At 35.0% G+C, this 17,017-nt stretch overlaps 1 protein-coding gene across 8 annotated transcripts in view; it reads right to left on the bottom strand.

Moving 5' to 3' along the window:
• Positions 1 to 16,545, bottom strand: part of LOC121427392 (tumor protein D52-like) — a 33,907-nt gene extending 17,362 nt beyond the window's left edge. Inside the window, exon 1 of one of the 8 annotated variants that reach the window (XM_041623822.1) lies at positions 16,028 to 16,545. In XM_041623822.1, the coding sequence (XP_041479756.1) occupies positions 16,028 to 16,103 (76 nt within the window). In that variant the 5' untranslated portion in view covers positions 16,104 to 16,545. Of the gene's footprint in view, positions 1 to 4,407; positions 5,554 to 16,027 lie in introns of those variants that run through there. The other 7 variants (XM_041623788.1, XM_041623763.1, XM_041623806.1 and 4 more) reach the window with 7 other exon arrangements.
• Between the last annotated feature and the right edge of the window lie 472 nt (positions 16,546 to 17,017).

The following is a 17,017-nucleotide window of genomic DNA, read 5'->3' as shown; positions in this document are numbered from 1 at the left end:
CTACATACATACAGTATAATATGCGTAATGTTTGATGATAATGATAGATTGTAGTGCTCATTTCTGGTACTATGTTTGTTGGATACAAACTGGGGGAGAGTGGGGGCACTCACATATATTGGTGGTACAGGGATGTGCCGCTTTGATGACCCCCCTGCTTTCATACCTAATTTTTAGTTTTCTAGATACTCCGAATGACAAAATTTCAGTTCAGTTCCTTAAACCTCCATTTCAGAGTTTCGTGAGGCACACCCCCATCAAACAATAATTTTAGCCCCCCCCCCCCCCCGAGATAAAAAACACTCCAAGCACTCCACTATTATAGCGCCAGCTTTAAGATTGCACGAGACATACGAGCACACATAATTTAGTACATACATGTACATGCATACTTACTGTGTCAGCAAGAAAAGCAAATTTTCAATCCAATCAAATTCTGTGATTTTTAAATCCTTATCTTTTAAAATCTGTAAGATTAGCGATAACGGTGATGGCCAGCAAGCTTTAGGACAAATAAATTTAACCTTAAATTTAGTTTACCTTGGACCTTGGCACAGAACCAATGACTGATAGTGATGCAAATTAAGAAGCAATTGTGATATTAGGAAGGATGTTTTTGACAACTTCTTTCATGACTCTGACATTTGAGTCTTTAAATGACTTCAAATTTATTTTTTAGAGTTCACAAGTATTTCAAAACTTAAGTATGATAAAGATGATTGATGACACATAATCATTATCATTACTATCATATTTCAATATCATCACAACTATGCTAAACTATCAAACACTGCTTTATTATATTTCATTTCTTTTATCAACAGTATTTTAACTGTAAATTTACAGTTCTATGAAATAATTTGTATTAATTAATTCTAAAACAAAATTGCTTTTTCACAACTGTATTCAATTATGTAATAAGTCAATCTAATTCAATTGTTCATTTAATTTGTATCTTCATGTATTGGGGAATGGGATGATTAAAACAAGCATCATTGATTACACATTATTATCATAATCATTATTATTGCTGATGTTGCAGAGATATTTATTGAACGCCTACTATCTCCCTCTCTTTCTTTTACTCATCAGAGGGGAAAACAAACAAGGAATTTTTGGCAAATAAAACAAATTCTTAAAAACGTTCTTACTATTACTATTATATATTATTGTAATTGTTGTTTATTGTTATCATTATTATAACTATTATCATTATCATCTGCAGCAGTCAGTGATTCCAATCTTCCTGGAATCCAGGAAATTCTGAGAAGTTTTCTATTTTCCAGGATAAGTCTGGGAAGTGAGTAATTCTAGGAAGTTTTCTGGAAGTTATCATTTCTGGGAAGATTTCCGGGATATCAAATGATCTTGGAGATTTTTTTTTAAAGAAAGAAAATGGAGGGGGGGGGGCAAATTGGGGACAAGGATCACGTCGGTCGGTCATTGATTAGCTTCTTTGGCTCCGTAGACTAAACTGAAACTAACTAAATTATTATTGCTGTTGTGAGTATCATTGTTGACTGTTGTTACTATAATTATTACTATATATTGTTGTTATTATTATTATCATTATTTTAACTATTACTACATGTATTATCATTATCATCAGCAGCAGTCAGTGATTCCACTCTTCCTAGAATCCAGGAAATTCTGAGAAGTTTTGCTATTTTCCAGGATAAGTCTGGGAAGTGAGTAGTTCCAGGAAATTTTCCGGAAGTTATCATTTCTGGAGAATTTTTTTTTTTAAAGAAAGAAAATGGGGGGCAAATTGGGGCCAAGGATCACATACATGTAGGTTGGTCCCTGATTGGCTTCTTTGGCTCCGTAGACTGAACTGAAACTAACTTTCGCCTATACAGATGTATTGACACTAGAGCAATCATTCGCTTGTATTGACTCACATGCAATGCGGTTGTGATGAATTGAAACTCAGCAGTCGCCATTATAAAGAGGGCAAAAGCACATATTTATAACACACGACTCAAAATTTTATTTTTTTTCTTCATACTTTTACACTATGTTTCTAAATTTGTATATAATGCTGTATGCAGTGAGAAAATCACAATGAAGAATATTTTTACATTATGTGATACCCAAGCATATTTCTTAGAAGAACATGAACTGAACTTTGAAATGAGAGGGGAATGACAGAGTGATTCATTTTTACATTGGTAAAGTGCAGCGGTCAAATCAGCTGCATTCCAAATATAGTTCATGGGCTTATAATACTTCACATTCACTTTAATTCTATGGATAATGAATTTAATCCATTTTAATATATTCTTAGGCTTGGTACTTCTTATGCCTTTTAATCAATCGAGCCCCATAGGGCATTTAATAACACATTCCAAATTACATGTAGGTGCCCTCAATTTCCTTAAAAATTACCACTTTCATTATATTTTTTGTCAGGCAAAAATCAGATATAAGTATATCAACATTTTCATAACTACTATTTTGATGTAATCTGGACAATTGCTAGTGAGTTTGATCACAGTCCATAAATTTCATTTGCATAATTTTCCTGAAGAAAAAAATGCCCCTAGGCCTAGGGGCACTTTTAGAAAATTCCCATACAAGCTACTTTGATTCTATAATGACTTTGACATTGATACCTACACGAAGGTAGACATAATAATTTGGTGTGATTCTATTGGGAACAAAATATTATTAAAAGGGCACAATTTTGTGCAATTTCACAACTTAAAATAGCTCCTATCCATCCATGCGATGTCACCCATTTTTCAAACACTGTTAAAAAAGTACTCTTTTCATGTTGTGGCTAAAGCTGCCTTAAAGCATAAAAATTGCTTGTGATGTGAATTTATGGCAATTAATTAGCAATATACACCCATAGGGGCTCATGAGGGCCAGGTCGACCCTCCATGCCTATGATCCCAATCATTTTTTGATTGGGAGCCCATTTTTACAATTCCAGAAACTTTCAGGGTAAATACCAGGAGGTTTCGTTTTGAAAAGTGGAAGCAGTCACAGCAGCAGTAGGATTATTACACAAGTGGAATGCCTGATCTGGCCGTCTCACCTGCATCACGCGATTCAACATAGCAGCAGTGCTGACTTTGAAAACTACTATAACTTGCACAAGATGTTCAGTGATACTTGGTTACTCTTATTTCCACGTTTTATGAACTAGACCAATACACAGATAGGATGGTAATTCAACAAATACCCCCAATGTGGCCCAAATTCATTGACCTCCCATGACCTTTGACCTTGATCATGTGACCTGAAACTTGCACAGGATATTCAGTGATACTAAATTACTCTTATGTCCAAGTTTCAAAAGTCAGATCAATAAACTTGCAAAGTTATGATAGTAATTCAACAGATACCCCCATTATGGCCAAAGTTCATTGACCTTTGACCTTGGTCATGTGACCTAAAATGCGCACAGGATGTTAAGTGATACTTGATTACTCTTATGTCCAAGTTTTATGAACTAGACCAACATACTTCCAAAGTTATGATGGTAATTCAACAAATACCCCCAAATCGGCCAAAGTTCTTGACCCTAAATGACCTTTGACCTTGGTCATGTGACGTGAAACTCATGCAGGATGTTTGGTGATACTTGATTAATCTTATGTCCAAGTTTAATGAACTAGGTCCATATATTTTCTAAGTTATGATGACATTTCAAAAACTTAACCTTAGGTTAAGATTTTGATGTCGATTCCCCCAACATGGTCTAAGTTCATTGACCCTAAATGACCTTTGACCTTGGTCATGTGACATGAAACTCTAATAGGATCTTCAGTAATACTTGATTAACCTCATGGCCAAGTTTCATGAACTAGGTCCATATACTCTTTAAGTTATGAAGTCATTTAAAAAACTTAACCTTAGGTTAAGATTTGATGTTGACGCCGCCGCCGCCATAGTACGATCAAAGAATATTAACTCATGAAAAAAGTGTATGCAACTGGAATAAAAAATATCAATATATCCTCCATCATGGTATGCACATGTATGACTAGAAGCATGCTGAACAAAGCATGGCAGTTTCATTTCGCCTTTGCACTTATAATATGTATTGTTTATACATAATTTGTCTATAAATTCTAGATCAAAGGTGCCTGATGCTCATAAAAATATTGATTTTATTCTAGGTCAAGAGCACCAATACATATCAACATATGTTGTGGATATGGTATTTACGTTTGCATGTCAGAACTTATTAAGTGTATTGTGATTTTAACCTTTCATCCCATTTTACAGCTAGTATTGTAGTAATCTCCAAAAAGTTTATTTTCATATTTTTTAAGCCTGTATTCCTTTTATAAATCTTGAGTTTAAATTTTTTTAAATCAGATCGATATAATAAAAGCCTATAAATGAAGTGAATGATGTAATGAATATTTGGTCATCTTGAAATAGACTAAAAACCTGTTATGGCAGGAGTTGTTGCAGTAGTGCTTGTGCTTGTGGCAGATGATGTCAGGTCTTCATCATGCGTGGATGACTCTGGTCCAGAATCTGCACCATCTAGGTCTGGAACTAAGGCTAGATAAGTTGAATAACTTGGGGCATCCTTGAGTGGTGACTTGTAACTTTGATTGTCCGTCTCCAACTCATTACCTTCTTCCTGTGAACAGTATCCATCTTCCTCAGGAGATGAAGCAATCTGTCTTGACCCATCCTCTGGCTTCCTGGTTGCCTTTGGTCTTGCAGTTCTGTTTTGATCAGTTGGTTGAGTAGGCTCCATGTCAAGGAAGCTCCACTCAGAGTCACCGTCGTCAAAGTTGTAAAGTCTGTGGTCCAAGATTGGGGAGCGGGAATTAAAACTCGGTGTGGTTGTTTGGACGGCTATATCACAGCTTGCTTTTGGCGGAGGATCCATCTTGGACAGAGTGCTTCAGGAGAGAAGCCATAGGTAGCATAGGCTCAACGCCAAACGATTCACATACTGCGGAATGCATGATGCTGGTAGTGGTGGCGATAACTAGTACATCAATACAGTCAATATTTAGTCCAATGACGTAGCAAATGATAATAGATTCTATTGAGCCTTGGTCATGAGATGTGACGAGCTAGAACAACACCTGTGAGCAATCATGCAAATAATCAGCCGATATTTCAGCGACATGTACCAGCATATGCACAGTACACAACACTCACACCCTCATATACATGTATGATACATGTAGTTATGTATCAGTTCAAGAAGGACGTGAAAATAGCTGTCATGCTTTAAGGTCCATTATCATCAAAATAGTTCAAGGACACTGGTAGACTGTTGCTTCTTTCAGTGGTATTGTCCCCATGAAGGCAGTACAGAAACGACAGATTCGAGTCATGTGACCAACATCCTGCTTTGCTCGACTTGGTCTCAACAAAAGCATATATTTGAACAAATGCTCTGCCCTGAGATACAGACGAACCAGAACCCACAATCAAATTCAAGGTAAAATTAATAGACTGCAGGCTGGAGATATTAGAAATAATGCAATGCAAACGAGGTCCAACATCGCAAGGATAATCGGTTGATGAAAATGAATTAGTTTTTAATCTATGTCTGGTTTATTCTACACATTGATGTAAATGATCATGAATACTGAGACTTAAGAGTAAATTCTATTAGACTGGATCACTGGCTGTAAATGTAAACAAAGTGAAACGTGGCATATCCCTAAGAAGCCCTAGAACATTATTTATAGAGTGCAAAGTATATATTTACACAGTCTCCTCTGATATAAATGACTATACGTGTACATGAATTTGTTTCAACAAGAGTATCTCAGTCTGTGGCGGGCATTTATTGTGTTGTGCATATGGCCTACATGTAGATCACTGGATGTTCACCTTTTTTCATCAAATCAAGGAGATATCACCTCTAAGAGGTGATATCTCCTTAATCAAATCCAATCAAATATTAGTGCACAGGGCTCATAAAAACTATCATTAAAAACAGGATAGAGCTCTCTAGAAAAGTTGAGATACAAACATGCAATTCCACTTCCCTCTGTATCATTACTATGCTACATGTACATGTACCTTTAAAATCTATGACTCTTTACAAATATATTTCAATAAAGAAAAATTTGATTTCATGAAAATTCCCCAAAACATAATCTTCCCTTTGCAATGAAAGAAACATATTGTCACAAATGTATCATATCCACTGGAATCCTTAATCACAAAAACAATACAACTGATCTTTAAACAATGTCTGTGGTAATACCATAATTTTTTTTTAATAATTCCCTATTAATTTTCAGAATACCAGTAGTCTAAGTACATGTATCTAGGCATTCACATGCCAATGTACACAAAATCACCTGCAGATCTACATGGTATGATCAATGACCAAAGATCAAGTAATAATATTGGAATCCTAAAAATAAACATGCCTCATGCCAAAAATTGTAGATGGCAGCATTTCAAATAGCCAGGGGGCTGGTAGAGTGAATCTCAAATGAAAATGTCAAAAGGTTTCAAGGGATGATGTCATCATTAATCTTAGCTCATAATATTGCCAATAATCCACTGGATACTGACTCTGTCTGAATGTGAATAGCAGGTGAAAAGATGAACATGAAGTATCCTGAATACATGAAATACTGGAGTTAACAGTTTGAGTAATTGCATAATGTACATGTACCTGAATCAATATATTTGTTGCTGAAATTAAAGTTATCCAAAATAATTAATTTGAAATTTAAAAACAGGTACATGTAAGCAGGGGTGTTGAACATTTACAAAATCAAGGCATCCTGCTTGACATTTCTTTAAGCTTTGTATTTTTTTAAAATGGTAATGCATTCTGTGATAGAGAGGTGCTATTGATGCATACTGTAATCTACATGTATTTCTTCTGTAGACCTGTACAATTACATATTTTATCAAATTATCAAATGCAGTTTGATAACCAAATCAATATGACTTTACTTTCATACAAAAAATCTGTTGTTGAATTGAAATAATTTGAGTCGAACTACATGTACATTGGATACATGCTTTAAATACAATAATTACGTGTACAGTATTGGAAAGTTGTTTTCAAAATATTTTTTGGGAAAAAATCTTGCAAACAAACAAAACGAATTGGCTCAAAGCCTCAAACATTTACATAAAGTCCTGCTTCATAGACCTTTGATTCGAAACTTATCTCTCTCTCTCTACTCACTTGATGCTAAGGTAGAATAAGCCTTTGGGCAATTCCACAGGTTGGTGGACATGAGCTTAAAAATTCAAATTCAATATTTTCTTGAATTTTTTAATACTTTAAGTCCTTCATACATGATAGTTTCAGGAACAAGAAATAAAAAGTTTATTTTCATATGTATACTTTGGAAAAAAAGGGTCAAAAGTTGTGTCTTCCATTGTGTACCAAAATACAAGAAAAATAGTGAAAAATGAAATATGCTTTATTACCATTTTGTTGTTGCAACAACATACCACTTTATATATTTCTGAAGTTTAGAAGAGTCAAATTATTTAAAATACACAACCCCTTTTCATGTAAATTTGTAGTACTCATTCAAAAATAAATATTGCAAACTGCTCAGGTGATGTAACGTGAGTAACCGAAAAAACTGACTTTGTTTTCTGAGAGAAAAATTTTTCACAGTTAATTGGTGGGATTTTAAATTTTCTTCCTTCAAACAATCTTTGACACAGTGATGACTATCAAAATCATTAAAAAGTACATTTTTTTTATAAAATTGATGAAGAAAAACTGTAACGTGAGTAACTTTGTAACGTGAGTAACCATCATGTAATGTGAGTAACCAGTAAAACTTATTCAGTTCGGTAACATTTTCTGTGGGATGTCAAGTTTAAGTCTCATGGTGAGTTGTGAAGTTATTTTTTATTAATTAAAAGCAAAATGAGGGTACATCTCTTTGATGTGACTCTTTGTTCATCCAAATATCAGTGGTCATACAATCACACACAAAAAATGAATATTAGTAGAAGTATTCACAATGCGAGAGTGCATTAGTAAGACTTGGTTTTGATTAACCTAACTTTAAAGAGTGTTTGAACAACACATTGAATGCCCTTACCTGTAACCCTATCTAGGCCGGGGTATTTTGGGAGTTGATATGGCCCGGGGGTGGGGGGAGGGGGGGGGCTCCCAGGCCCCCCTTGAGATCTCGGCCATTGGCCGCACAATCACGCCGAAAATTTGCGTGCAGGTTGTCTTGGACATTATCTACAATACTATACAGTAATTTATTTCATGCAAATTGGTATTAAGCGATTATGCTAATTTATGCATAATTAGTAAGCGAAATCATACTTTTCCCTCCTACTCCCTAATAAAGCTCCAATTGTTCCAATTTTTGGTATAAAATCTCTTTTAGATGTTCCTAGCAATGAATTTTACACACATTATTGAATTTTTAATGATATGTGTGTTGTTGACCATACATGGACAAAATGTAACGTGAGTAACCGTAACGTGAGTAACCATATTATCTGCACCCCAAGTAAAAACCATGTGTTCTTTATTTTTTTAATTATATACAAAGTTTGTCTCCCTAATATACTTCTTCGAAATGGATATAATCAACTTTCATAAAAGCCTTGTATGAGGAGACTTTTCACTTATGTTGACTTTTCATTTTATGCATGTCCAAATCATGTAACGTGAGTAACCGACACATTCCAAATATTTGCCAGGAGCTTAATAGAATTTCCCAAGTTTTGTTTTTATACGAAGGATAGTCAGACTGTGTACTTTGTTGTGATAAGGAGATGTTTAGTTCCTATCAATAATAATGGAGTTACAGCTCCAAGTATGAGTCAAGGTGTCTCCAAATGTAACGTGAGTAACCGTGGAATAGCCCCTTTAATTCTTTAAAGGGGAAGTTCACTCTGAGGATAAGTTTATTGTTACAAGTGGAATGCCTCTGGCCATCTCGCCTGCATTACGTGATTCAATATACAGTGTCAAAGCGGACTTCGAAAACAGCTATTGAATAATTAATTATTCACAAAAGAAAATATTCATATGATAATAAGATACTATGTCCATTGACCGGGGGGGGGGGGGCACTTACATTGACGAGTGGATACCATGCACGGCCAAAAAAAAAAAAAAAATTTTGTTTCAAAATCGGGCACATTACATAGTACTACATAACATAATAATAAGGGTGTCAAAAACACTAAAATAATGAAAAAAGGGTATCTATTTTCGCTAAGAAAGCTACATGTTTAGGGTCAAATTTGCGAGGGTATGAAAAAAAAGAATAAAATGTTTCAATTCATAAAGGATGTACTTTTTTCCCAAACAGTCAACACTTCGTGTTTGCGCTAGGTGTGGGGCTGTAAAACCCAATAATGTAGGTAATGTAAAGGTAAAAGCGACGTCCGTGACATAATTAAAATATCGCTGTACTTGTTTAGGGGTTCAATGCAGGGAATACTTGTCAAGAGTATCGTTTTGTTTCCAATAGTTGTTACGGGTGGGGTTTCACATGCAAATACTTGTTTAGGGGTGCATTTTCAGAATATGGAAAATACATGTTTAGGGTGCCTTTTGAGACCCCATGGTCGCGCATGGTATCCACTCCTCAATGGAAGTGCCCCCCCCCCGACCATTGACCCAACATGATCTTTTACCTTAAGCATGTGACCTAAGACATGTCAACATACTTGATAACCCTTATGTCTATGTTTCACGAACTACATACTTTAGATCCATAAACTTTCAAAGTTATGGTGCCAATTCAACAATACCCCCAACTTGGCCAAAGTTCATTAACCCTACATGTAAATGACCTTTGATCTTGGTCATGTGACCTGAAACTCACACAGGATCAGGGATACATGGTTACTCTTACGGTATGTCCAAGTTTCATGAACTAGATCCATAAACTTTAAAGTTATGACAATTTCACAAATACCCCTAACATTATTGAAGTTCTTTGACCCTAAGTGACCTTTGACCTTAGTCATGTGACCTGAAACTCTGGCAGGATCTTCAGAGCTACACTATTACCCTTTATGTCTAAGACTCATGAACTACATCCAATGGTCCATACACTTTTTAAGTTATGATGACATTTCAAAAACTTAACCTTGGTTAAGATTTAATTTCCAATATTGATTCCCCCAACATGGTCTAAGTTCATTGACCCTAAATGACCTTTGACTTTGGTCATGTGACCTGAAACTCGGGTAGGATATCAAATAATACTTAATTACCCTTATGTCCAGTTTTAATGAACTAGGTCCATATACTTTCTAAGTTATGATGACATTCAAGAACTTAATCTTGGTTAAGATTTCAATGTTGAAGATGCCGTAAGAAAAGCAGTGCCTATAGTCTCACTCTGCTATGCAGCAAGACAAAATAGCAGAAAAACAAGATATTGAAGAAGATTCAAAGAAAATCAATCAAAGATTAAAAAAATTAGAATTTTAAATTCTCGATTTGTAACTTCATAGCAGCTTCCCTATGTATCATGCCATAAAAAAAATTAATGAAATACCATTTTCTTAAAAATTAAAATGGTTTGTTATTTGGGGACTGTGATTTTCCATTTTACCGGTAAATAAAATGGAAATTGCATTTGGTTCTTATACTTTTCATGTAAAAATTCATGAAATTCACTTTTGCAAAGCAGAATTCAGAGTTTTGCTGTGAACATTTTCAGTGACAAAACAGAATTTCCATTTTTAGATCAAGTTGAAATGGAATTACAGATTTCCAGAAATGGAAGAGACCATTTTTTGAAACAGAAAATCACTGTCTCTAGTCATTGTACTTTCAGTATATCAACAGACGTTCCAAATCATTTCACACTTGCTCCTGAATAAAAAATAAGTCAAATATATGAACCATATTGAAATTCATGCCCTTTATATTACATAACCTATGCCTTTGATGGATTATCCTCAAACCTCCACCAATAATGTTTGTTATTTCTTCTGGTATTTTTACACCAAATTTTTCTTCAGGGTGAACTTTCCCTTTTATTTAAAGACCCAATCCGAAGTGAAAATCACAATTGACAAATTACTACAAAACATAATTATGCTTTGGGATCTTTCAAACTAGTGAAATTCAGAGACACGCTTCAATGATTGTGTTTCTTATCAGCCACCATTCTTCAACAGGTAAAAAAAAGAGTATATTTTCTTCATTATATCAATTGTTTCTTTCTAGTGAGTAACATTTATTGAAAATATTCAAGGAAGCATTTCTTGCATGAAAAGATATAATTAAACACATGTACAGCTCTTGACAAAGTTTTTGGCCATATTTAATTTGGTTTAATAATTGCATACATTATGCAGCTTTCCAAGTTACATAATGCATCCAGAATTTCAGATTGTACATTTCACCTGGTACAAATCTAAGCCAAATAACAGAAAACAAGAAATCATAAAATAAGTAATTATATGTATGTTTAAAGGTCAAGTCCACCCCAGGAAAACATGGTATGAATAAATAAAGAAAAATCAAATTAGCATAATGCTGAAAATTTCATCAAAATCAGATGTAAAATAAGAGAGTTATGACTTTTAAAAGTTTCCCTTATTTTACACAAAATAGTGCTATGCAAAACACACTTGACATGCAAATAAGACAGTCAATGATGTCCCTCACTCAATATTTCTTTTGTTTTTTATTGTTTGAGTAAGGACCAACTTGTCTGAACCACATAGTATAAACAATGCTAATTCCACATGAGTGAGAATACATTTTATTTCGCCGCAACTGCGATGTCTGGTACCTATGAACTCAATGCAGATCTACAATTATATACATTATGTGTGAAAAGCTGTGCCAAATAAAAGCAGCATATAAAACTTGGTCCCAAAATAAGTTCTAGAGCTTGAGTTTCATCGATATAGGCAGAAAATACTCTAAATGTTGTTTTTCTGTGCATATTTTCCTTAAAATGTCAATATTTTGGGAAAACAATAAAGTTTGCCTACATAATCTCAACTCTTACCAAATGATGACATCATACAATTCAAGTCGTTGAGAAGCGAAATGAAGCCATTATCATGAATCACATTTTGAAGTGTTAAACACCAACCTCGGATGATTAGCAATTTTAGTAATTCTGACAACTTTCCAATAAAACATATTTTATCTGGCTGCCGATAAGGTCTTTAAAGGCAAATTCTGACCAAGAACATCAGAAGAAAAATATTATAAGAGGCTGGGGGGGGGGGGGGGGAATTTAGCCATCAAAATACTCAAAAGAGCTATGGAAGTTTCCATTCATTGAAATTTTAAAGCTCGATCCAATGATGCACATTTACAGGTATGCAGTAAGTTGTGAAAATTACCCCCCCCCCCCTATGTGTCAAAATGTTATACTGGGATACTAAAACGTGACTTAATTGCTGTAAAACTGTAAAACACATTTTTTTTTTATAAGTTTAACCACTGTCCAACTGGATCAAAAGTTAAAACATACATAAATGTAGGAAAGAGTGGGGTAATTGAGGCCATGTGTGAACATGTAGTTACTGTGACAGTTAAAAACACAATCCAACAATGTTCTTTTTTCATATTGGATAGGTTTGATAAACAAAGATCCTGAAATGGGGGCCTTTATAAAAATAATTCAATACTAATATTGTGATTGTTACTAGTAAATGTTCAGTGATTGTTTCAAGCCAACTGAACTATTTTTACTATGAATAAAAAATGGAAATCAAGGGGCCTTATTTGCTCCATTTCAATGAGACAAATAAGGCCTCCTGAAAACGATGTTTAATGCATATCAATATGCAAATGACATTGATTAGTTCTCACATCTCTATTGGACTGTAGACCTAAATCTACATGTAGTGTATCTAATCAAGTTTCTTCTGCTAATAAAATGCATTAAAAAAATAAGATTAGAATTATGCAGTAGGTGGGCTTGTTTTCTACATATACATGTAGTTCATTGATTCAAATCAATCTTTTAAGTCATCTGAAGTTTTGCGGTTTCTGTGCTCGCATACATGTACAGTCGCATGGCCACTTACGGTAGCTGTAGATGAAATACAGATAAAAATCTGTAAGCATCCGCAAGGATCCGTATCCATTATTAACTCAATCCGCAGGATCCACAGACATATTTTATCTATACAATATTGAAATGAAACATTTTCTTCTTTACCATGATTCACAATTTCCAATCAGGTCATTTAATACCAGTACAGAAACATTATTTTTCCATCGCCATGACATGGTACATGTATCACACAAAAAACCAAGCATTTTCTTTTAAAAACAAATTCATATTGCGGATACTACCGAAGCAGATATTCATTGTACATAACATTGTCATCATTCTGTCATTTCTGCTATACACTGTACCTGTCGAATGGAAAAAAAATTGCAAAAAAATCTCCTAAAACAGCGCTTCTCAACCTTTTTTTACTCGAGGACCACTTTGACTCTCAATTTTTTTTTCGAGGCCTTCCTACATGTACCAAAATTTTAAGAAAGCGATACGACGACTTGTCTCGACTCAAGGATACGTAATGATTATTGAGCATTATTAGCGCGTAAACTTCAGTAGCTCGGCCTTTGAACCTGGCCCCCAAAATTGTACAACCGGGACAAAAACTTATTAAAAATGCTGAATACCTTCAACATTTGACACACATTGCATCACTGCCAGTCATGATGAATCCAAATTTAATGCATTCAGGGTCATATTTCCTTACAGTCACCTTCTGAGACTCTTCAATAGTAGATTTGTGCGTCGCATAACGTTGGCGAAGAAAAACAGGAAACAAGATGGCGGCGTAAACATTGGGCGAGTCTCTTCCATCTTGTCATGATATTTTTCTCATTTTTTATGAATTCTTGTTTTAACATGGCGCAGAAATATCGGAAATGAAGTTGCATCCCATGTACATGATATAGGGCTAGATCTTTTAGAAGGAAAGTAGAAATCTCGGGGGCAAAAGTTTCAGGTTTTGGCGGCCTACACGCACGTGTATGGATAGGAATACCTGGCTTCATTGAGAGTTAGCCTACGTCAGTAAATGATTTTTACTCTCAAGAAGCCGCCTGGCTTAATCTACAGTCATCTTTTAACACGTCTTTATATTTGCTAAGAAAGAAAAATCAAGTGAAAAAAATGTGTGTATTGTAATCATCAAATCAATAATTATTGGTGGAAATTCAGACAAATACTAACAAATAAAATCTAATATGTGATAATATACATGTATAAATTATTTTAATCAAGTTTCAAAGTTCATTATTTGTTAAATAACAATTTTTATCAAGATCTATAAATTGTTCTTCAAAACGGCATTATGTAACATCGTTAATCGAAGGTACGTCATACATAAGCGGTTCAAGGGTCAAGCCTTTTGTATTTGCGTTCTGTACAAATGGATCAAGGGATCTACAGTACACAAGATCAGTCTAAGAAACCTCAAATTTTTTACCTTTTTATTAACAATTTTTTTTAACCTTCATACGCATTAGGAGTATGAAGGTGTATAGATAAATAAAATCACAAACATTTACGTGATTTCCATCTTCAAAGATGGATTTTCTAGGGAAATCCATCTTTGTTTACATGTGTCTCTTACAATGTATATACAGAGATGCCAAGTTCAAAGACCAGCTATGCGTGAGATTTTCTGTGAATCTGAGTGAGATCACAGACATTTTGTACAATGTATATGGCCTAATATGGGGATAGGCTGTGATAGTTACATGAGACAGAGATTTGAGGGGATGAACAAGAGTCCAAAATGCTCAAGTCTCTCGTAGCCTGGAGGCGTCTGGGGAGTGAAAGTTTAATACTCTACGTATATCACTCCCCTAACGCCTGGATTTGCTTTACATGCCTCTCCGTGGAGGCCAGGATTACCCGTGTTGAACCTAGAGACCTAAATCACCAATTTTATTTTTTGTTTTTCGCCCAAACTTATGTACATGGGCAAGTTTTATGTTTACTCCCATTTTTTTCCTTTTTTTGTACTTTTCATTAAATAAAAAGTATTAAAATTGGAAGAAGTTAAGAGCAAGAGCATTCACTTACCCCGTCTGTTTACGTCGCCATTTTTATTTCTTTTGTTATTGATACCTAAGTTAGACACACAAGCGGTAACACGCGTGCAGAGCTACAACTTAGATTTAAAAAATACTTGCATTTGCCAATTAATATCACGATTCGTAAAATATTCGTTTCGGTTGATAAATATAAAGTAATTTATATCCAAGTTATATCCAAATTGGCAGTAGAGCTGCCAACTTGGATTAAAAAAATACTTGCATCTGCCGATAGATATCAGGAATCGCAAAATATTTGTTTTAATCAATAAATATCATAGAAATTACTTTATATTTATCAACCGAAACAAATATTTTATGAATCGTGATTTTAATTGGCAAATGCAAGTATTTTTTAAATCTAAGTTGCAGCTCTGCACGAGTGTTACCGCGTGTGTATCTAGGTATCAATAACAAAAGAAATAAAAATGGCGACGTAAACAGACGGGGTAAGTGAACGCTCTTGCTCTTAACTTCTTTCAATTTTAATACTTTTTATTTAATGAAAAGTACAAAAAAAGTAAAAAAAATGGGAGTAAACATAAAACTTGCCAATGTACATAACTTTGGGCGAAAAACAAAAAATAAAATTGGTGATTTACGTCTAGACTCTAGTCTAGGTTCAACATGGGTAATCCTGGCCTCCACGGAGAGGCATGTATTAAAAAAAAAGCAAATCCAGGCAGGGGAGTGATATACGTAGAGTATTAAACTTTCACTCCCCAGACGCCTCTAGGCTAGTCTCACGCATAATGCGTGAGACTTGGTAGCTCTGTATAGCCCTAGTACATGGGAGGGCGGTCAAGGCTTCCTGATCAATCAAAATCATTTTTAAAAATATGATCACGGAGTCCTCAAGGCTATGCTTATGCTAACTTGCCTTGTGTGATTTTTCTTTTTTCCCTCTCCCTTTTTTCTTTTTTTTTAGTTTTCAAAAAATTCAAGTTAGTAAATCAAATTGACTTTTTGTGGGGGTTGAATTGACCTTATTTCCCGGCGTACGGTAGGCCTAGAATAGATTCTTACCAATATAAGATGAAATATCATTTGATATATCAACATCTCCATAATCTGGAGACAGGCCATTTGGTGCACCAGACATTATGTTGATGATTTGAATCTGCTCTGTCACAAAAGTTGGAGGAAGGCCAGCTGCAGGCAACACGGTCACGTCAGGTCACCGGTAAATTCTCCCGGCCCGAGTTGAAACTTTGAAAGATCAGCTCAGTTCAGCATTAACAGTCACACGCACAGCCTCCACGCAGGGATACGGGACGGGTGCGGCACAGCTGTGTCACTCGTTCTGGCAGTCAGCAGGGTGCGTGAGCGGCTGCCGACGATTCGTCAAAAAGTGCCTAAAATTTACCGTATTTTGAAAACGTTTGAGTTTTTCCAATACCCTGTTATCGTATCACCACGAAAAACAAGAAAGTGTACTGAAATGTCTTCTTAATAGAGTTTTCAATCAAGATTCTTCACGGGTTCTGCAGACGTGTTCCCGACCTTTGACTCCGGAAGCTGTCACTCGCGATATGATAAATGATCAGCGATAATCGATACCCAGGCCCAGTCAAAACCAAAAACTGCCACGCCCCCCTCCTCTCTGTTCTTCAATCACAACCATCTTATCTGGCATTGTTGTGTTTAGCTAATACCAATCCGAATGCAAATTTCTAAAAAGGTGCCTTTTTTCATTATTTACTTAAGACTACTTTACATGAGTTGACTCTTGTTTGAGTATATTGATTGTAGGCCTATAATACAAAGCGAATAACCATCTTATCAATTGTTTAGAAATGGGCTGCGGAACAGTTTTGAAAGATTGGGGGGGGGGGGCAACCATGCAAACTATAATCAGATGGTAATTTTGACGTTTTTGTACATGGCCCCTGCAAATCCTATTCAAAGGCTCAATATAATGGATGGCTCGTATGGGATATTTTTATTTTCCAAATGGAAATTATCACTTAATAGCAAAACTCAATTAATTAAGCAGTCCAATTAGAATGAAAAATA

Source organism: Lytechinus variegatus, chromosome 1 (assembly GCF_018143015.1).
Source record: "Lytechinus variegatus isolate NC3 chromosome 1, Lvar_3.0, whole genome shotgun sequence".
Lineage (NCBI taxonomy): Eukaryota > Metazoa > Echinodermata > Echinoidea > Temnopleuroida > Toxopneustidae > Lytechinus > Lytechinus variegatus.
The sequence above is the reverse complement of the archived record's forward strand: the minus strand, read 5'-3'. Positions and strand labels throughout refer to the sequence as shown.